Genomic DNA, 22,082 nt, shown 5'->3' with positions numbered 1-22,082 from the left:
AGGAAATGTGCAGATCTCGGTTCTCATGATCCAAGTTCCAGTCACTGCTGTCAGCCTACTAAAGCCCCAGTGTGTGACCCACCGCAGGGACGCTCAACCTGTGACCCTGTGCAAAGCTCGTACACCCCAGTGAAAGCTCTGTAGGATCGACCATCCAGGACTAGCTTCCTGGGCAGTGTGAACGTCCTCTAACCTCTCTGATTCCATGTCCACGGGGAGCGCTGCGGAGAGTGTACCTGGTGCAACCACATAGCAATGAAGGGGTTAACCTATGCATGTTTTTGTCATCAACCTTTCTTCCAGCCAGCTAGAAAGCTTGGATTAACTAATCTAACATGTCACTTTCCATTAAGGCGAATGGGTCCCAAATAGCAGTATAACACTGGTTCTCCCTTTGGTATTATGTGAGAGAGAGTTCTCTGATTCTGATCTGGTTTCTGGTGGGTTCTGAACCTGGCAAAGGGAAATGATTCTGCAGAACAAGAAAGATCACTAATGATGACTGCTAGCAACCTTGGGAATATTAGCAGCATCAAAGAGACATTTTGCTCGGAGTGGAACTTTCTGGACCTCTGAAGAGGATCATGTGGGAACGTATTAAAAAAGCCTTGTTAAACTCACTTTCCGTTAGCTGCTCGGCCATCTGGAACTGGATCCGAGCTTTCTGGAGAAAGAATGGCCTCTTGACTCTTTCGATGCTCTCTGTTGTAACTGGATGCCTGCTCGGATTTTCGCTAAGCGTTCTGGAGCTGACAGAGCTGGTAAGTGGCAGAAACACGTTGTATGGGCAAAAAAATTGGGGTGGGATCACAGGCGGGGGGGGATGTTTCAAACTCCTCGGTGTAAAGGAGCTGTTGCTATAACACTTCTTTTGTGTAGAAATGTGTTAAGCCGCACTAAATTAAACCTCCCACTATGAATTGTGCAGAGGAAAACACCCGCTCATCTCATCCCTGCTCCCCAGCAGAGCTGTAGCCGCAGAGCCAGCCCATTAGCAGGCTCTCTTAGAACTAATGCTTATTTATTTTCACAAAAGGTACTGATTGGCACAGCCTGAAGGTTTGCATAGGAATCCAACCTAAACTGCAACTGCCAGACTAAAGGCCCCTTTGGTGGGGAATCCTCCATGCAGTCTCAACGTTTCTCCACTTACTGATCTACAGAAATCATTCACTCACAGTGGGGCAAACCCTGCCCCTCCCTCTGCTAGGGCGGTGTCCCTGTCTGAGGAACCAGTGCAGTTCCATTGCACAAGGTGGGGACAGGGCAAGCCAGCATGGTATGCAGCCCAGTTCTGCAAGGGCTCCTTGTCTGGCAGTGTGCAGATAGGTGTAGGACACTGTGTCCAGTTTTGGGCCCCACACTACAAGAAGGATGTGGAAAAATTGGAAAGAGTCCAGCGGAGGGCAACAAAAATGATTAGGGGGCTGGAGCACATGACTTATGAGGAGAGACTGAAGGAACTGGGCTTATTTAGTCTGCAGAAGAGAAGAATGGGGGGGGGGGAGAATTTGATAGCTGCTTTCAACTACCTGAAAGGGGGTTCCAAAGAGGATGGATCTAGACTGTTCTCAGTGGTGGCAGATGACAGAACAAGGAGTAATGGTCTCAAGTTGCAGTGGGGGAGGTTTAGGTTGGATATTAGGAAAAACTTTTTCACTAGGAGGGTGGTGAAGCACTGGAATGGATTCCCTAGGGAGGTGGTAGAATCTCCTTCCTTAGAGGTTTTTAAGGTCAGGCTTGACAAAGCCCTGGCTGGGGGATGATTTAGTTGAGGATTGGTCCTGCTTTGAGCAAGGGGTTGGACTAGATGACCTCCTGAGGTCCCTTCCAACCCTGATATTCTATGATTCTATGATTCTATGACATGGGTAGGTAAGGGGAGAGGCAGGGCTAGCTTACCCAGTGCTGTCTGGTCTTTCCCTGGGAGAGGCTACGCCAAGTTACTCCACCAAGGAGCTACAGCAGCCTTGGGGAATAGTTCATTTCACCACCCCCTCTCCACACATCTGCCCTGTTCCTGGTTCAGTTACTCAGGCTCGCTGCTGGGGGCAGGATTTTCTCCACTGTGCAAATGAGCCAGGTTCTGTTGTCATAGTACTTAGCACATGCATAGCGCTTTACATCTCTGTCCAAAGTCTGAGGAATCCTCCCACCAGCTCTGGGAAGTGTGTCAATAAATAGTGAGCCCCATTATAGGGATCTGGCAACTGAGATGAAGAGATTTGCCCAAAGCCACACCACTAGTCAGTGGCAGAGGTGGGATTAGAATTTAGCAATTTCTGATACCTGCCATCATGCTGCCTCTTGTCTGTGAGCTTCTTGTAGAGGAATTAACTGAGCCAAAATGTAATGTACTAATCCGATCTTTCAGCATTTCCCAGGACCCTTTGGACCATGGACAAGGAATCTGGCTCTGATGCAGTGCTAATGAATAACATAAAGTTAAAAATATGTGTTAGATTCATTGGTTCTCTTAGAATATACAACAACTCTCTCCCGATTTTTGACAAAGGCATTATTTTAGCTGGCTCTGATGCTAGGTAGCTGAGAGGCGCCTTTGTTTGGTTGTTACCTCTCAGAGCTCCGCTCATTCTGGAACAACCTTATTTAATCTGGCAGGATTTAGAAATGTCTGTCACTTCAATTATGTCTCCCAGCATGCTGCCCATAGCAGAGATAAGCTGGTTACTTAAGTGGAGCAAGCCCCAAGCCTGGTGATTCTCAGGGCCCAGTGACACCCCATCTGACACATCTGCTGAGCTTTGGAGGGAGTCTCCCTGCCTGCTGAGCGTCTGTGCCCAATGACCCACTGAGGTTCAGTTTGCTGTGTTCCCGTGCCCAATGAGCCCATGTGCCCCAGGGCTAGGGCCCTATCAAATTCATGTTCCATTTTGGACAATTTCACAGTCAAGGATTTAAAAAATCATGCATTTCATGATTTCAGCTATTTAAATCTGAAATTTCACGGTGTTGTAACTGTAGGGGCCTTGACCCAAAAAGGAGTTGGGGGGGGGGGGTCACAAGGTTATCGTGAGGGGGTTGCGGTATTGCTACCATAAAAGGTGATGCTAGGGAGGGGCAGGAATGGTCACATGCCCCTCCCCAAAAAGAAAAGGAGGACTTGTGGCACCTTAGAAACTAACAAATTTATTTGAGTATAAGCTTTTGTGAGCTACAGCTCACTTCATCGGATGCATTCAGTGGAAAATACAGTGGGGAGATTTATATACATAGAGAACATGAAACAATGGATGTTACCATACACACTGTGACAAGATGATCAGGTAAGGTGAGCTATTACCAGCAGGAGAGAGAGGGGAAAAAAACCCCCACCTTTTGTTGTGATAATCAAGGTGGGCCATTTCCAGCAGTTGACAAGAACATGTGAGGAACAGTACTGGGGGACTGGCCTGTCTCCCAAGATCTGTGAGAGTGATGGGTCGTCCTTCAGGACAGGTTGTAGATCCCTGATGATGCGTTGGAGAGGTTTTAGTTGGGGGTGAAGCTTACGCTCAAATAAATTTGTTAGTCTCTAAACATCACCTTCGGCCCTCAACTAAAACCTCTCCAAAGCATCATCAAGGATCTATGACTTGTCCTGAAGGACGACCCATCACTCTCACAGATCTTGGGAGACAGGCCAGTCCTTGCTTACAGACAGCCCCCCAACCTGAAGCAAATACTCACCAGCAACCACACACCACACAACAAAAACACTAACCCAGGAACCTATCCTTGCAACAAAACCCGTTGCAAACTGTGTCCACATATCTATTCAGGGGACACCATCATAGGGCCTAATCACATCAGCCACACTATCAGAGGCTCGATCACCCGCACATCTACCAATGTGATATATGCCATCAGGTGCCAGCAATGCCCCTCTGCCATGTACATTAGCCAAACTGGACTTGACTTGAAAGGTTGAATCATCACTTGGACCTCTGGGTTGACTAAATTGGGGTCCATTAAGGAAGCATGGATAGCCGACATTTGTGCTCCGGTGTCCCTACACCCTGTGACCTTCTTCCTGCCCACACTCACAGCTTCCCTCTGCTCTGAGGGTATCTGGGAGGTATCTGGGCCTGAGGACCTCTGGTGTGATTCTGGTGCAATGAACTGTAATCTGTTGGAGTTCTTGGGGCAGTTGGCCTTTACATGCCCCGGCTTGTTACATTTAAAACATTGTTGAGCTGATGGGTCACTGGGGCGAAGTGGGTTGCTGGAGAACGGTGTGGCAGGATGATAAGGTGTCTGGAGTGTTCCTTGGGGTGTAGTTGGGACCTTGGGCTGCCCCCAGTAGTAGGGTGTGGTCTGGGGGTGTCCCTTCTGGTATCCGTTTCAACTGCAACCAGGGTTGTTTCTCTCTCCTCCCTCCACTTGTTTTGTTCCAGTTTGCCCCGCCTCTCTGGTGGTCTGGGACTGCTCGTATTGATCAGCATAAGAAGCAAGACTTTCTGCTGAGTCCATTTTCTTACCCCATAAACACTGTTTTATATCCTCCTTGGACATATTCAGGAATTGCTCCTGAGTCATCAAATCACACATTCCTTCAATGCTAGTTACCCCCTTCCTTTGACCCATTTATCTAACAGATCCTTCATCTGGTTTATATAAGCCACATTACTTAGTCCAGGTCCTTTCTTAAGGGCTCTAAATTTTACTCTGTAAGTTTTAGGTGTAACTTGAAATTGTTTTAAAACCAAATCCTTGAATTTATTATAGTCAGAAGCCTCCTCAATAGGCATCTTATTGAATATGTACTGTGCTCTTCCAGTCAATTTTGTGACCAATGTGGTCACCTTGTGAGTTTCAGGAATTTGATGGAGTGTGCACAGTCTCTCAAAGGTGAGAAAATATTCAGCAATATCACTGGATTCATCATACTGTGGACATAGTTGCTCCCATTTGTGGATTGTTGGGGAAGGATTGTTTGGGTTATCCAGTAGATTCCGCTCAGCCCTTACCTTCTCCAACTCCAGTTCATGCTTCCTCTCTTTTTTCTTCTCCTCCATTTTTTTAGCCTTTGCCTCCATAGCTCTCCTGTGGGCAGCTTCCCTTTCATTTTCTTTGGCTGCTTGTGCATCCATCTCCATCTGTCTGAGTTCTACTCATCTTTTATGTTCCTTTTGTCTTTCCTCAGCCCCAGATCTGGCTAATTCCAGTTTCTGTTGGGTATTGCTTTCTGTCATTCTAACCTCTCTGTGTTTAACCTAGCTATACCCGAGAGTTAGAAAGAAAAAAGCAACCTGGCTTGTAAAATTTTGCTGTGCTGTAACCTGATACCTTTTTTTTTTTCTGATAGCTGGTCTCAGGCTACAGAAAAATCCTTTTGTTATGCCTGCTGCTCTGTCCCCCAGGCAGAGAGACAGACTCTGCAGCTGCAATCACCTTTTACAAAACCTTTTAAAATCCTGCTGTGCTTCTGGTTCAAAATGATCTAAAAATGATCCCACCGCTCTGCCACCATGTCAGGGTTCCTTCCCCACTCTGAACTCTAGGGTACAGATGTGGGGACCGGCATGAAAGACCCCCTAAGCTTATTCTTACCAGCTTAGATTAAAAACTTCCCCAAGGTACAAACTTTGCCTTGTCCTTGAACCGTATGCTGCCACCATCGTTTTAAACAAAGAACAGGGAAAGAGCCCACTTGGAGATGTCTTCCCCCAAAATATCCCCCCAAGCCCTACACCCCCTTTCCTGGGGAAGGCTTGATAAGAATCCTCACCAATTTGTATAGGTGAACACAGACCCAAACCCTTGGATCTTAAGAACAATGAAAAAGTAATCAGGTTCTTAAAAGAAGAATTTTAATTAAAGAAAAGGTAAAAGAATCATCTCTGTAAAATCAAGATGGAAAATACTTTACAGGGTATCCCGATTCAAAACACAGAGGATCCCCCTCTGGGCAAAACCTTAAAGTTACAGAAAACAGGAAGAAACCTCCCTCTTAACACAGGGAAAATTCACATAAAACAAAAGATAAACCAACCCGCCTTGCCTGGCTTACCTATACTGGTTGCAATATTGGAGACTTAGATTAGGATGGGTTGGAGAAGATGGATTCCTGTCTGGCCTCTCTCAGTCCCAAGAGAGAACAACCATGTAAACAAAGAGCACAAACAAAAGCCTTTCCCCCCTCAAGATTTGAAAGTATCTTGTTCCCTTATTGGTCCTTTGGGTCAGGTGCCAGCCAGGTTAGCTGAGCTTCTTAACCCTTTACAGGTAACAAGATGTTGCTTCTGGCCAGGAGGGATTTTATAGCACTGTACACAGAAAGGTGGTGACCCTTCCCTTTTTATTTATGACACACCTCATTCAATTGGTTTGCTGTAGGGCTACAGCGTATTCGCCCTATTCCCAGAGTAACATTGTGGTGGGCTTGCTATGCAACAAGAGAGCCACTTCATGCTCACATTGGAAATACAGAAAGTAGCATTGATGGCAATGTTTCCACTGCAAAGCGTTTGCCAAGAAATGATAAGGACAAAGTGTTGTTAGCTGCTGTCTCCCACCAGGTGCAAATACACAACAGCCGTGCAGTGATCCTGAGTGTCACCTTATTGCACCCATGACTGCTGTGGCTGCATGTTACATGGATACATACTTCAATATTATTTCTCTTACAATATGTGGATACCTAATAGGGGCTTATAAATTACAAGCTCTGAAAATACTGCATACAGAGTGGGGTATTAGAAGGTATGCTGTAGTGTAGACAGTGGTGGGCTGGAAAGTTTTGGCATATTGTGTACAGTGGGGTATTGGAAGGTATGCTATACTGTATTGTATATAGTGTGGTATTGAAAGGTATAGCATATTGTTGCACTTCGAAAGCTAGGGGTATAATTAATCTGTTGTAATTCCATTGACTCCAGTGAAATTACACCAGGGGTAAAATTGGCCTAGTGATTTAATTCTTTTTCTGTACTGCTGCAAAAATATCTTATGACTTACATTGTTCCAGAAATCCTTAGCAAATATACATTAGTTATTGTTTGTTCCCTGCACTTTAGTGTAACAAAAACTAAAATGAAAAGAGAAATTTAAGGCTGAAGCCATAAAGCCAGTAGGTCAAATGTATAATTGAAGTGACTGAGCATTAATAATCATTAATAATCTGGAGGATGGCATGGATTGCACCCTCAGCAAGTTTGCAGATGACACTAAACTAAACTGGGAGGAGTGGTAGATACGCTGGAGGGGAGGGATAGGATACAGAGGGACCTAGACAAATTAGAGGATTGGGTCAAAAAATACCTGATGAGTTTCAACAAGGACAAGTGCAGAGTCCTGCACTTAGGATGGAAGAATCCCATGCACCGCTACAGGCTAGGGACCAAGTGGCTAGGCAGCAGTTCTGCAGAAAAGAACCTAGGGGTTACAGTGGATGAGAAGCTGGATATGAGTCAACAGTGTGCCCTTGTTGCCAAGAAGGCTAACAGCATTTTGGGCTGCATTAGTAGGAGCATTGTCAGCAGATTGAGGGACGTGATCATTCCCCTCTATTCCTCATTGGTGAGGCCTCATTTGGAGTATAGTCTCCAGTTTTGGGCCCCACACTACAAGAAGGATGTGGAAAAATTGGAAAGAGTCCAGTGGAGGGCAACAAAAATGATTAGCAAAAAGAAAAGGAGTACTTGTGGCACCTTAGAGACTAACCAATTTATTAGAGCATAATAGTCTCTAAGGTGCCACAAGTACTCCTTTTCTTTTTGCGAATACAGACTAACACGGCTGTTACTCTGAAAAATGATTAGGGGGCTGGAACATTTGAATTATGAGGAGAGGCTGAGGGAACTGGGATTATTTAGAAGAGAAGAATGGGGGGGAATTTGATAGCTGCTTTCAACTACCTGAAAGGGGGTTCCAAAGAGGATGGAGCTTGGCTGTTCTCAATGGTAGCGGATGACAGAACGAGGAGTAATGGTCTCAAGTTGCAGTGGGGGAGGCTTAGATTGAATATTAGGAAACACTATTTCACTAGGAGGGTGGTGAAGCACTGGAATGGATTACCTAGGGAGGTGGTGGAATCTCCTTCCTTAGAGGTTTTTAAGGGCAGGCTTGACAAAGCCCTGGCTGGGATGATTTATTTGGTGTTGGTCCTGCTTTGAGCAGGGGATTGGACTAGATACCTCCTGAGGTCTCTTCCAACCCTAATCTTCTATGATTCAAGTATTTGATGCAAAGTGGAACAGCTCTAACAGGAGCGATTGAGAGAGGCCCAGGCCCAAAATGCCCAGTGAGTAGGACACTCACCTGGGAGGTGGGGGACCTGCATTTAATTCCCTGCTATAAGTCAGGCAGAGGAGGAATTTGAACCTGGGCCTCCTACGTACCAGGTAAATGCTTTAATCACTAGGCTATTGAGTGCAGGGGGAACCTCTCCCCCCATTTTTTGTGAGAAAGGCCTGGCCTGCCTTAGGCACCTCTATTTCCAGGGTAGAGCTGTGCAAATAATCAACTTTTTTGGTTTGGAGGCAAAACAAAAAATTGAGGAAAAAATGTTTTGGGTTAAACCAAATGCTTTGTTTCATTCTCAAGGGTTGTGCTTTTTTTTTTTTTTTTTTGGCTTTTTAAAGCTACTAAATGAAAAATCAAATAAAATTCTAAATGAAAAGTTATTTCAAGTCTAAAAGTCACTGTTGTATTTCAAAAATGCCAGAACAAAATGTTTCTGCTTTGTTTGGATTTTATTTATTTTTACCCAAAAGAGAACATAGCATTAGACCAGAACACCGAGCTTTTCAATCAGCCTTCAGACACATAAACCCAGTGATTCAGTTTAGTGTCACGGTTTGTCACCTAGATTAAAATGTGAAGAGGTGCTTAAATAAGCCCTGGCTGGGATGATTTAATTGGGGATTGGTCCTGCTTTGAGCAGGGGGTGGGACTAGATGACCTCCTGAGGTCCCTTCCAACCCTGATATTTGATGATTCTATGATGATTCTGTGTGTTAGATCCTGAGTTGCACCTGCAGGACACTAATGGCCATCGCGAAGAGCACTTCATCTGCACCTGGTAAGACGAATGTGACCTTTTCTCCAATAGTGACCATGCCACAGTTATCCCGATCTTTGTCATCTCAAAATTAGATTGCTGTAAAATGCTGTACATGGGGCTTTTCCTTGGAACTATTCAGAAACTGAAGCTAGTGAAAAATGCTGCAGCCCACTCAAGTGGAATTGCATGCTGGGAACTCATAAGACCAGTGCTCCGCGATATTCACTGGTGTGCAATAAGCTTCAGAGTAGAATTAAAGGTGTTGATTTTAACCTATAAAACCCTAAATGGAACCTGATTACCTGAGAAACTGCCTTTCTCCCCAGGACACGCTGCCACAGTTGAGGTCACCAAAGGCACTGGAACACCCTCGATACACAGGAGACGTAGCCACTGGCAGGATGTCATCCATGCAGGGTTCTTGCTTTTGGAACTTGCTCCCTGCCTTTGTCTACCAGATCCCAGTTTTGTTACTCTTCCAGGCATGCTGCAAAGCCCATAGTTCCTCCTTCATTAAGGATGCTGGGGGAGGGGCACTTAGGCAGATCTATTTACAGGCAGTCCTTTAGTCACGTTCATGTTATGATTTTTAATGCATGGGGTTGGTACCCAGAACACTGACTGACACCTATGTTGCGTCTCAAAGTTTTGAATACATAGATGACCAGACCAATATGCTTACCAGATTACTTTTGCTCCCTCATGTGGATCTACAATTTATTTTGTGCATTGGGCAACTAGTGAAAAGGTTGCACCCAATTGCACTTGATGTCACTTGCAATTGCCTGTTTTACATATGCAAATAAGGCCCAACTTCTTGAGAGCATGTAACCCTTCTGCCAGGTGGAGCCAGCAGCAACCTCACTAGCTGCTCGTTCTTCTAACCACCTCTCCAGCCACTCATTCCCCAGCCCACTGTTAGTCGCCTTCTGCTACCACCTGCCTCTCTGCTGTGACCTCTGCACATCCCTCTCTTAGTGATTTTCAGCTCTTTGAAGGCTGGGCAGAGACACTGCCCCATCTCAACTGATTTCAGCTCTCAGTGATGGAGCATTTAAAATAACAAAAGAGGCTCCTCATGAAGCCTATTTAGCTCTTTCTTTGAACAGTGGGAAGGAACAGGTTAAACCAGACCAGGGGAACCCTTGGGGAGGGTGTACAATCCTTTTAGCTAGGATACCTGTCCCCACCCTTCTTACCTTCCCAGGGCTCTGGCATTCGAGCCCCTGGCTTAATGAGGTCCTTTCAGCTGAGGGTGACCCCCCCTCATTTGGGACACCTTAAGCACAGTTCTACTCCCCTTTATCCATACAATAATAACACTGGTAACAGCATTTCACTACCCCTGCATTCAGTACTAAAGTGATTTGTAAGCCAACACCAAACAAAGTTGATTACACCACTCTATCTGCTGGATATCTCAGCGGAGTAGGTGTGTTCATGTTCATGCGTCCAATGAAGTGAGCTGTAGTTCACAAAAGCTTATGCTCAAATAAATTTGTTAGTCTCTAAGGTGCCATAAGTCCTCCTTTTCTTTTTGCGGATACAGACTAACACGGTTGCTACTCTGAAACATGTAAATACAGTTTGTTCTTGAAGTCTCTCCCCCTCTCAGCTAGATGTCAAGGAAGAATTCATTCAGACCCTGCTTACATCTATAACCAACAATGTCCAGGAATTAATATTACTAATAGTTGTTGAGAAAGTGATTCTGATTATTGCTACAGGACCATGGGGACAGTGTACTTCCAATGACTCCTTCAAGTGCAGTAGTCTAACATCCTTTTCCATCTTTGCCTTCATTTTATTACACTCTATTTGTTGTCCATATTGCCAGTCCCAGTATATTTCCCCTATATAGCATAAAACCAGATAAGCCCAAAAGATTCATTTCTGGACAATGGGGGTGGGTGGGGGGGAGAGAACAGATTTTAAAAAAGATACAAAGTTGGAATTAGGGATCTGTTGCAAGAATGAGAATCTGTAATTTTTCTATCTTTGAACAATGTGTATATTTCCATTATTTACATCTTGCCAGCTGATTCTCCTGCCTGATCAATCTTTGTTCTTTACACAGGAGAAGCAATACTTTTCTTTTCCTGGAGAGCTCCTTATGAGGATGTTAAAAATGCTGATTCTACCCCTCATTACTTCTAGGTAAGAACAATTCTCTTACTTTAAGAATAAAAAGTCACTTTTATTAAATTGTGCTGAGCAAATGTATTTACAGGAGCCAACCCATCCTCTTTACAAAGCCGGATAGAGGGAGACACTCAGATCCTGAAACCATCCTCTAACCAAGGATCAGTAGGTTGCACATTTGCATGCATTGACATTGTAATATATATATTTATATTAATTCAGGCATGACTTATCAGAAGCATATTTGTGCCCATTTTTAAGTATGCTGTAACAAACTCCAACATGGAGTTTACTTACTGAAAGTACTTCTCTGCCGCCTTTCCAATCTCACTGCTCCTATTCTTTTTTTCATGGTGATAAGTCCTGAGAAGATGGGGAACAAGTAGTAACATCCTCAAATTAATTGTCACTTAATAAATCATCAACATGTGAAAAGGAAATGCAGAAATGTAAAAACAGTTTCAACAGCTCTGTGATGGTGATACTTTAAAGTTGATACCGGAAAAGTAGGAATCCAGAAGATGCAGGTTTCTTTCCTTCTCCTTTTCGTGCAACAGAACAGAGTTTACTCTATTGGGGATCGATTTATCGTGTCTCGTTTAGACACGATAAATCGATCCCTGAATGCATTCCCAGTCGACTCTGGAACTCCAGCTCACGAGAGGCGGAAGCAGAGTCAATGGGGGAGCGGCAGCGGTCGACTCACTGCCATCCTCACAGCTAGGTAAGTCGCTACAAAAGTTTTTTTCTCCTGCTTATAATAGCTCGTCTTAATTAATTAGCCTCTTACAGTTGGTATGGCTACTTCCACCGTTTCATGTTCTCTGTATATATATATATATATATATATATAGCTTCTTACTGTATGTTCCATTCTATGCATCCGATGAAGTGCAGAATGGTGGTAGAATGTGCATCTGGACTTTTAAAAGCACGCTGGCGCAGTTGACCGACTCAGTTAGACCTCAGCGAAACCAATATTCCCATTGTTATTACTGCTTGCTGTGTGCTCCACAATATCTGTGACAGTAAGGGGGAGACATTTATGGCAGGGTGGGAAGTTGAGGCAAATCGCCTGGCCGCTGATTATGCACAGCCAGACACCAGGGCAGTTAGAAGAGCACAGCAGGGCGCACGGCGCATCAGAGAAGCTTTGAAAACCAGTTTCATGACTGGCCAGGCTACGGTGTGACAGTTCTGTTTGTTTCTTGATGAAAACCCGCCCCCGTGGTTCACTCTACTTCCCTGTAAGCAAACCGCCCTCCCCGCCTCCCTTTGATCACCGCTTGCAGAGGCAATAAAGTCATTGTTGTTTCAAAATCATGCATTCTTTATTAATTTGTCACACAAATGGGGGGATAACTGCCAAGGTAGCCCGGGAGGGGTGAGGGAGGAGGGAAGCACTGGGTGGGGTGGAGGAGGAGGGGAGGATGGAAGGACAAGGCCACACTGCATTTCAAAACTTATTGAATGCCAGCTTTCTGTTGTTGGATAGTCCTCTGTGGTGGAGTGGTTGGGTGCCAGGAGGTCCCCCCACCGCATTCTTGGGCGTCTGAGTGAGGAGGCTATGGAACTTGGGGAGGAGGGCGATTGGTTACACAGGGGCTGCAGTGGCGGTCTGTGCTCCTGCTGCCTTTCCTGTAGCTCAACCATACGCTGGAGCATATCAGTTTGATTCTCCAGTAGCCACAGCATTGCATCCTGCCTCCTCTCATCATGCTGATGCCACCTCTCCTGTCACTCGTCCCTCCTCTCCTCTCGCTCGTCCCTCCTCTCCTCACCTTCATTTTGTGTTTTCCTGGACTCTGACATTGTCTCCCTCCATGCATTGTGCTGGGCTCTTTCAGCATGGGAGGACTGCATGAGTTCAGAGAACATTTCATTGTGAGTGCGTTTTTTTCGGCTTCTAATCTTTGATAGCCTCTGGGACCGAGATGATAGGGGGAGCATTGAAACATTTGCCACTGCAGGAGGGAAAAAAGGGAGATTAGTCTTTAAAAAGAGACATTTTAGAGAACAATGGGTAGACTCTTTGATGGTGAGCCAAGCTGTTAACATTACATAGCACGTGTGGTTTCTTTACAAGGTCGCATTTTGCCTCTTATATCAAGGGCCTGCCGGTATAGTGTGAGAGATCACACATGCAGGGCCGGCGGGCAACAGAATTCGGCTTGCAGACAGCCATGGTAAGCCACAGTCTTTTGGCTTCTTTAACCTTCCTACCATGTGGGAATGGTTTCAAACAGCAGCGCCCCCATTTCCCATACCAAGCACCCGTTGGATTGGCCATTTAAAAGGAGGGGCTGCGGTTTTCGGGTTAACATGCAGCACAAACCCAACTAACCCCCCCTCCCCCCACACACAATTCTCTGGGATGATCACTTTATCCCTCCCCCCAACGCATGGGTAACAGCGGGGATGATTTCTGTTCAGCCACAGGCAAACAGCCCAGCAGGAACAGCCACCTCTGAATGTCCCCTAAATAAAATTCCCCTATTTCAACCAGGTGACCATGAATGATATCACTCTCCTGAGGATAACACAGAGAGATAAAGAACAGATGTTGCTTGAATGTCAGCAAACACTGGGACCATACACTGCCATACTTTGTTATGCAATGATTGCAGACTACATGCTACTGGCCTGCCATGGTAAAGTGACCTACCACGGAGGACGGAATAAGGCTGCCCTCCCCAGAAACCTTTTGCAAAGGCTTTGGGAGTACATCAAGGAGAGCTTCACTGAGATGTCCCTGGAGGATTTCCGCTCCATCCCCAGACACATTAACAGACTTTTCCAGTAGTTGTACTGGCCGTGAATGCATCCCAAGTCTTCAGGGCAAATTAATCATTAAACATGCTTGCTTTTAAACCGTGTATTATATTTACAAAGATACACTCACTAGAGCTGCCTTCTCTGCCTTCGAGGTCCGGGAGCCCGGGTTGGGAGTGTTGGCAGGGTATTGGCTCTAAGGTGATAAACAGTTCCTGGCTGTCGGGGAGAACGGTTTCTCCGCTTGCCTGGTGTGCACTATCTTCAACCTCCCCCTCCTCATCATCTTCCTCATCCCCAAAATCTTCATCCCTATTGCGTGAGACTCCCGCCTTGCAGGAGTCCACGTACAGGGGTGGGGCAGTGGTAGGGGTGCCCCCTAGAATTGCATGCAGCTCATCATAGAAGCGGCATGTCTGGGGCTCTGACCCCAAGCGGGCATTTGCCTCTTGGATTTTTTGGTAGGCTTGCCTAAGCTCCTTAAGTTTCACACGGCACTGCTGCAGGTCCCTGTGATAGCCTCTGTCCTTCATGCCTTGGAGATTTTTTCAAATATTTTGGCATTTCATCTTTTGGAACGGAGTTCTAATAGCATGGATTCGTTTCCCCATACAGCAATCAGATCCAGTACCTCCCTTCGGTCCATGCTGGAGCTCTTTTGTGATTCTGGGACTCCATTGTCACCTGTGCTGAAGAGCTCTGCATGGTCACCTCTGCTGATGAGCTCACCACACTAGCCAAACAGGAAATGAAATTCAAAAGTTCACGGGGCTTTTCCTGTCTACCGAGTCAGTGCATCTGTATCAAGTGGAGTGCCCCAAGGGTCGGTCCTGGGGCCGGTTTTGTTCAATATCTTCATAAATGATCTGGAGGATGGTGTGGATTGCACTCTCAGCAAATTTGCGGATGATACTAAACTGGGAGGAGTGGTAGATACGCTGGAGGGGAGGGATAGGATACAGAAGGACCTAGACAAATTGGAGGATTGGGCCAAAAGAAATCTGATGAGGTTCAATAAGGTTAAGTGCAGGGTCCTGCACTTAGGACGGAAGAACCCAATGCACAGCTACAGACTAGGGACCGAATGGCTAGGCAGCAGTTCTGCGGAAAAGGACCTAGGGGTGACAGTGGACGAGAAGCTGGATATGAGTCAGCAGCGTGCCCTTGTTGCCAAGAAGGCCAATGGCATTTTGGGATGTATAAGTAGGGGCATAGCGAGCAGATCGAGGGACGTGATCGTTCCCCTCTATTCGACATTGGTGAGGCCTCATCTGGAGTACTGTGTCCAGTTTTGGACCCCACACTTCAAGAAGGATGTGGATAAATTGGAGAGAGTCCAGCGAAGGGCAACAAAAATGATTAGGGGACTGGAACACATGAGTTATGAAGAGAGGCTGAGGGAGCTGGGATTGTTTAGCCTGCAGAAGAAAAGAATGAGGGGGGATTTGATAGCTGCTTTCAACTACCTGAAAGGGGGTTCCAAAGAGGATAGCTCTAGACTGTTCTCAATGGTAGCAGATGACAGAACGAGGAGTAATGGTCTCAAGTTGCAGTGGAGGAGGTTTAGATTGGATATTAGGAAAAACTTTTTCACTAAGAGGGTGGTGAAACACTGGAATGCGTTACCTAGGGAGGTGGTAGAATCTTCTTCCTTAGAGGTTTTTAAGGTCAGGCTTGACAAAGCCCTGGCTGGGATGATTTAACTGGGAATTGGTCCTGCTTCGAGCAGGGGGATGGACTAGATGACCTTCTGGGGTCCCTTCCAACCCTGATATTCTATGATTCTATGATTCTATGATCTGAGTTGAGAGTGCTGTCCAGAGTGGTCACAATTGAGCACTCTGGGATAGCTCCCGGAGGCCAATACCATTGAATTGCGTCCACACTACCCCAAATTTGACCCAGCGAGTTCAATTTCAGCACTAATCTCCTCATTAGGAAGGAGTACAGAAACTGGTTTTAAGAGCCCTAAAAGTCAGAAAAAATGGCTTCGTAGTGCGGACGGGTGCAGGGCTAAACAGATCTAACGCTGTTAAATCCGACCTAAACTCGTAGTGTAGACCAGGACTAAGTCTAATGAGACTAATCAATTAAGGTGGGCTATTATCAGCAGGAGAAAAAAAACTTTTGTAGTGATAATCAGGATGGCCCATTTTAAACAGTTGACAAGAAGATGTGAGTAACAGTAGGAGAAAAATTAGCATGGGGAAATAGTTTTTAGTTTGTGTAATGACCCATCCACTCCCAGTCTTTATTCAAGCCCAATTTGATGGTGTCCAGTTTGCAAATTAATGCCAGTTCTGCAGTTTCTCGTTGGAGTCTGGTTTTGAAGTTTTTTTGTTGAAGAATTGCCACTTTTAGGTCTGTAATTGAGTGTCCAGGGAGGTTGAAGTGTTCTCCGACTGGTTTTTGAATGTTATAATTCTTGACATCTGATTTGTGTCCATTTATTCCATTTGTCCGGTTTGGCCAACGTACATGGCAGAGGGGCATTGCTAGCACATGATGGCATATATCACATTGGTAGATGTGCAGGTGAACGAGCCCCTGATGGTGTAGCTGATGTGGTTAGGTCCTATGATGGTGTCCCTTGAATACATATGTGGACAGAGTGGCAACGGGCTTTGTTGCAAGGATAGGTTCCTAGATTAGTGTTTTTGTTGTGTGGTGTGTAGTTGCTGGTGAGTATTTGCTTCAGGTTGAGGGGCTGTCTGTAAGCGAGGACTCGCCTGTCTCCCAAGGTCTGTGAGAGTGATGTGTCGTCCTTCAAGATAGGTTGTAGATCCTTGTAGATGCTTTGGAGAGGTTTTAGTTGGAGGCTGATGATGACAGCTAGTGGCGTTCTGTTACTTTCTTTGTTGGGCCTGTCCTGTAGTAGGTGACTTCTGGGTACTCTTCTGGCTCTGTCAATCTGTTTCTTCACTTCAGCAGGTGGGTATTGTAGTTGTAAGAATATTTGATAGAGATCTTGTAGGTGTTTGTCTCTGTCTGAGGGGTTGGAGCAAATGCGGTTGTATCTTAGAGCTTGGCTGTAGACGATGGATCATGTGGTGTGGTCTGAATGAAAGCTGGAGGCATGTAGGTAGGAATAGCGGTCAGTAGGTTTCCGGTATAGGGTGGTGTTTATGTGACCATCGCTTATTAGCACCATAGTGTCCAGGAAGTAGATCTCTTGTGTGGATTGGTCCAGGCTGAGGTTGCTGGCGGGATGGAAATTGTTGAAATCATGATGGAATTCCTCAAGGGCTTCTTTTCCATGGGTCCAGATGATGATGTCATCAATGTAGCACAAGTAGAGTAGAGGCGTTAGGGGAAGAGAGCTGAGGAAGCATTGTTCTAAGTCAGCCATAAAAATGTTGGCATACTGTGGGGCCATGCGGGTACCCATGGCAGTGCCGCTGATTTGAAGGTATACATTGTCTGCAAATGTGAAATAGTCGTGGGTGAGGACAAAGTCACACAGTTCAGACACCAGGTTTTTAGATTCCTTATCATTTTCCATTATAAACATTTTGTTCTTACTATTTTTTTAAAAGAACTGATGTCTCCATGGTTTACATCAGGAGCTTGAAATTAGACAGGGAGTTAGTCTTGGGGTCTTTTGCTCTTCCCAAGAAAAATCCACCCACATTTGGTCAAATTATAAACTACCAAAATCGCTGTTTCCCATCTGTGTTTTCCTTAGTAGAGTTTGCTCCAGGCTTGCAGCTAAAATAGTTGGGGGAAATAGTATGTGATCATGTAATTAAAAACTCATCATAATTCATATACACAAGGAAACAGAATTAAGGCTACACAGGAAACCATACTTCTGTTATTTCCTAACTTTTGAGAGCTTGACTTGACAATCATAATGTTCTTTTAACAGTTTTTTTTTTAAAGTAATAGCATATATGCACCAGGGGATTCACTTAAGCTACTTTTGCAAGCCAAAACTCAGTTAAAGATGAGGAAAGGTTGAAAGTGTTTGAATGGAGCCCGACTAGTACCAAAAACCAAGAGAATGCTTATTTTACAAAAATTCATCATCTTTTTAAAATACCCAAATGTTAGAATGTCTTGAAGTGAATCGGGCTGGCTGGAAAACAAGAATTACATTTCACCAAAAATGTGAAGGTTTGATGCAGAATGAACACAACAAGACCTTTTGAAATTGTTCATGACAAAAAACAGAGAAAGTTTCCTGATTCAGAGCTGAGCCGTGAACGTAGGTCCCATCAGCGGGTTATAGTCAGGCTCTGTAATGCTTTCTTAATGTGTCCTGGTGGAGCTGTTCCACTTTGTAAAGAGAATTAAATATCTATTGGATCAGAGCATAAAGATCTAGCTTTGCCACCCAGTGGGTAGCACACTCATTGAGACGTGGCTCTGAGGTTTTTAATGTGGCACAGATGTTTGTACTGACAGCACATAATTGCATTGCACAGGTCTTAAGGGGACAGCTGTGGGTTTTGACAGCTAGGTGGGGAGCAATTGGGGCTTTTGGCACATCAGACGGCAGGGGAGGGGAATTGGGTTTCAGAATTAAGCCCCACTGAGAGGAGAGGAAACAGGGCACTGCTCTGAGCTACTGTTTCAGGCAGTCTTCAGACTCAGGCAGACAGCTTCACTCGGGTAATGCTCAGTTCAGAGTTTCAAGGTTATATCACAACCATGAGGCCTAGTCCGGGATCACATTTTGTGTCAAGAGGTGGCTTTTGCAGAAAATACGGCATTACAAATAGCCCTGGGTATTATGCCTGTTGCCTCTTTCCTGGGCAGTAGCAGACTTCAGGGGATTTCTGTTGGAAGACAAACCTGTGACACAGAGTCTGGTTATTTTCTTAGCGTAACCTGTTTTATTTATACCTAAACGCCAGTCCTGGAACAGACATAGTCAAACAGCATGCAGGGAAATTCCCCTTTTCAGGAGTCTCAGCCAAAACACCAATGCCAAGTTCCTAGGGCATAATTCTGCTCTAAGAATTTACGTGAGTTACAGGGAGCAAACTGACTACTGTTTGCAACAGCTTCTCAAAATAGAAACTACATCATAAAAGTAACAACAATGCAGCATTTAGAACTAGTAAAACTATGTAGAATAGCACCAGCTGGTGATTGCTTTTACAACATGCCCGTGAAAGACATATCACCTTCAGAAGCCGGGAAGAGACACCATGTCCTACATAAGCAACAGGTGTAGCCAGTGCAGCCATCCCAGTATGACCTCCCTCCCACTCAGAAATGCTCCCTCTGGTGCCTCTGCCCCCCACACTCCTGAGCACTGGGAGCCAGATTATTCCTGGGGCCCAGACAGAATTTTGCTCAGGGACCCAGGTTACCTGCCCGGCTGCCCCAGATTTGAGTGGGGTTGTGACCCCATGTGCCAGGTTACAGTGCCACTTATTCAGATTTGGCCTGGCTGCAGCGATAAGCTGCCAAAATCTTAACAACTGGTTCCCTCCTCCCCACATGAGGGTGTCATGGCTCACCCCCGCCCCCAGGGACTCCTGCCCCATCCACCCCCCTCCCCTGTCCCCTGACTGCCCCCAGAACTGGGCAGGAGGGTCTCGTGGGCCACCGTAGTGGGTGCCCACCCTGCCCCTAAGAGCCAGAGGGACCTGCCGGGGGCGAGGTGGGGAGTCCTGGTGGTGCTTACCTAGGGCAGCTCCCAGGAAGCATCTGGCAGGTCCCTCTGGCTCCTAGAGGCGGGGGAGCGTAGCTGGGGGGGGAGCAGGGGGAGCGGCTGCTGCCCCCACTGATCACATCAAAAGTGGCGCCTTAGGCGCCGACTCCGTGGGAGCTCCGGGGCTGGAGGCCCCAGGGGGAGAATTTGGTGGGTGCAGAGCCCCCGGCAGCTCCCCGCCCCGCGCCCGGCTCCAGCTCACCTCCTCTCCGGCTCCTCCCCTGAACGCGCTGCCCTGCTCTGCTTCTCCCCCCACCCCGCTTCCCACAAATCAGCTGTTCATGCTGGAAGCTGGGGAGGGCTGAGAAGCAGGCGGCGGCTTCACACTCAGGCCCAGGGAGGTGGAGGGGAGCTGGGGTGGGGAGCAGTTCCCCTGCCCCCCCCCAGGTTACCTGCTGTGGTGCGGGCAGCCCTCCTTGTGTCCCCCACCTCCCACCCCAGTATGCCGGAGTTCAGACCAGCCCACTAGCTTTATGCGTCTGAACCAACAAAAGCTGCATGGAAAAGACCCCCGCGAATGGCCTCGTACATGCTGTAGGGATATCCTGGCTTCCAACCTCACCCGCCTCAGCCTTAACATACAGCAGTCTGCAACATCGCCAGAAGACCTGATCCAAAATGTACATGCTACACTCTACCTGCAGGAGACTGAATGAATGGATGGGAATCAAGTCTTCTCTCCATTTTCCCCCACCCGCTTGATAACCTGATTGGCAAACTAATTCACTCATCCCAAACCAGGATTATTTGCATACGAATCGCTTCTTCAGCCCTTCTGGGATTGCAGTCAGACAGCTGAGGGTAATCACGGTGTAGAGGGATACATGTAGCTGGGCAGCAGAGAATGAGGAGGATGGTCATTTTGGAGTGGGGAATCTGAATTAAGTGCACAAATTCCTTACGTTGATGTTTTATAGGAATGCCCATACAACCCCCCAGGTAGAATCGCTCTAGTTCTATCCCATTCCCGGCTGCCCCCACTGCCCTTTACACTGACACAATCCCCTTTACTCTGGAATGAGGATACCCACGGTGTAATCCCACTGCCAAAAGCAAAAGAGACTGCACAACACACACTGTCTTTTGTCAGTATTGCTGTGTGATCCCGTTTGATCATCCAGCACTGACTGCCCTGGCAGATCCAATCAGCAGCTTTTACACCTATACACCGTGAGTCCAAATTGTCTCTGGCATGTGCCTATGAGCAGTGACACGTGCCCCTCACAGCATTAGCCTCCTCTCATTTCCATTTCCAGCCCGCTCCAGTGACTTCCCTGCAGGAAGCCCACCTGATCATTTGCTACCAATAACGTTGTCAACATAGTACAGGCACTGTCAGTTACAGCTCCATGCATTGCACCTGGCTGAAGATGGAGCTTCGGAGCTTTGTTTTGGCTGGATATTTTACTTGCCCGTTCGATGCACAAGTGTTGTCCTTTCTATGAACTGTTGTCAATTGGTTCCTGTGTAATGTGTTTCCAGAAACTAACCACTGGATTTCTTTATTCTTTCCTGGCTTGGCGCTGGTGCTATCTGAACTACCTTACCTGGCATTCAGCTTCGTGGTTTGTGTTTGTAATTTCCTTTTTTTAAAAAAAGTGTCACCCTGTAGAATTATGGATATAAATAATGACATCCACATAAAATATTTAAATTTAAGATTAAATTTGAGAAATTAGTGCCTCTAATCACCAATATTTAGCTTTGTTGAACACTCTGAAAAATTGATTCCTGATTCTAGAGAGGTCATTAGAAAATGTTCCAGGAATTTGTTCATAATTAATTCTTTCACAATATTTTTCATCATCTAATGTTTCACATCAGAGTCTGATTTCTATTTTTCCTTTCAGTTATATATATTAGGGTTTTTTAAAAAACATTTTTTTATAGACTGTGTTCTACATTATGGCCACATCTGGGAAGTTTATATTTTTTTGAATCAGCGCTTCTAAAATTGCTTTCCTCTTAGAATCATAGAATCATAAAATATCAGGGTTGGAAGGGACCTCAGGAGGTCACCTAGTCCAACCCCCCTCTTCCTTTTATTGTTTCAAACTCCTTGGCCTGATTTGTGGTGTTGTTGTTTAGGGGGTTCTACACTCTCATGTCTCCCTCCATGTGCTCGCCAAGCTTAATGACAAGTCTGAAATGTTTTTGACACATATAGGGATCATGGTGGACAGAGTGCAGTACCCCTGTGCAGTCCAAGTCTCTGGAGGGCAATGGACTGAGCTTAGCCAGGGAGCTCTGCAGGACTCTGGGAACTAGGGAAACAAGGGGTCAAAGATCTCCGCAGAGCTTAGGAACTCTGTGGGATCCTAGATCCACGAGCTCCCTATCCGCTTTCTGTGAATCAACTTTCCACTCCTGTGCTTCTGCAACCTCCCCACCTCAATTCCTGCTCCACTTCCCACCTCTGAGTTCCTGTGGACTTTCTGAAGTTCACGGGGTCTGCTGTAGAACTTAGCAGGCCATCAGAAGCCATAGGCCCAATGT

General features: G+C 46.0%; 1 protein-coding gene across 1 annotated transcript in view; it reads left to right on the top strand.

The window, feature by feature from the left end:
- Positions 1-584: 584 nt before the first annotated feature.
- Positions 585-22,082, top strand: part of LOC311512929 (excitatory amino acid transporter 5-like) — a gene marked incomplete at its 5' end in the record, with an annotated part of 77,231 nt that continues 55,733 nt past the window's right edge. The window contains 2 exons of the mRNA XM_084614386.1: positions 585-761; positions 11,085-11,164. Coding sequence (XP_084470512.1) covers positions 585-761; positions 11,085-11,164 — 257 coding nt within the window. The remainder of the gene's footprint in view (positions 762-11,084; positions 11,165-22,082) is intronic.

The sequence above is a fragment of the Lepidochelys olivacea genome (genome assembly GCF_965140295.1).
Source record: "Lepidochelys olivacea isolate rLepOli2 genome assembly, chromosome: 25".
Lineage (NCBI taxonomy): Eukaryota > Metazoa > Chordata > Testudines > Cheloniidae > Lepidochelys > Lepidochelys olivacea.
This window is presented reverse-complemented; position numbering and strand designations above follow the sequence as displayed.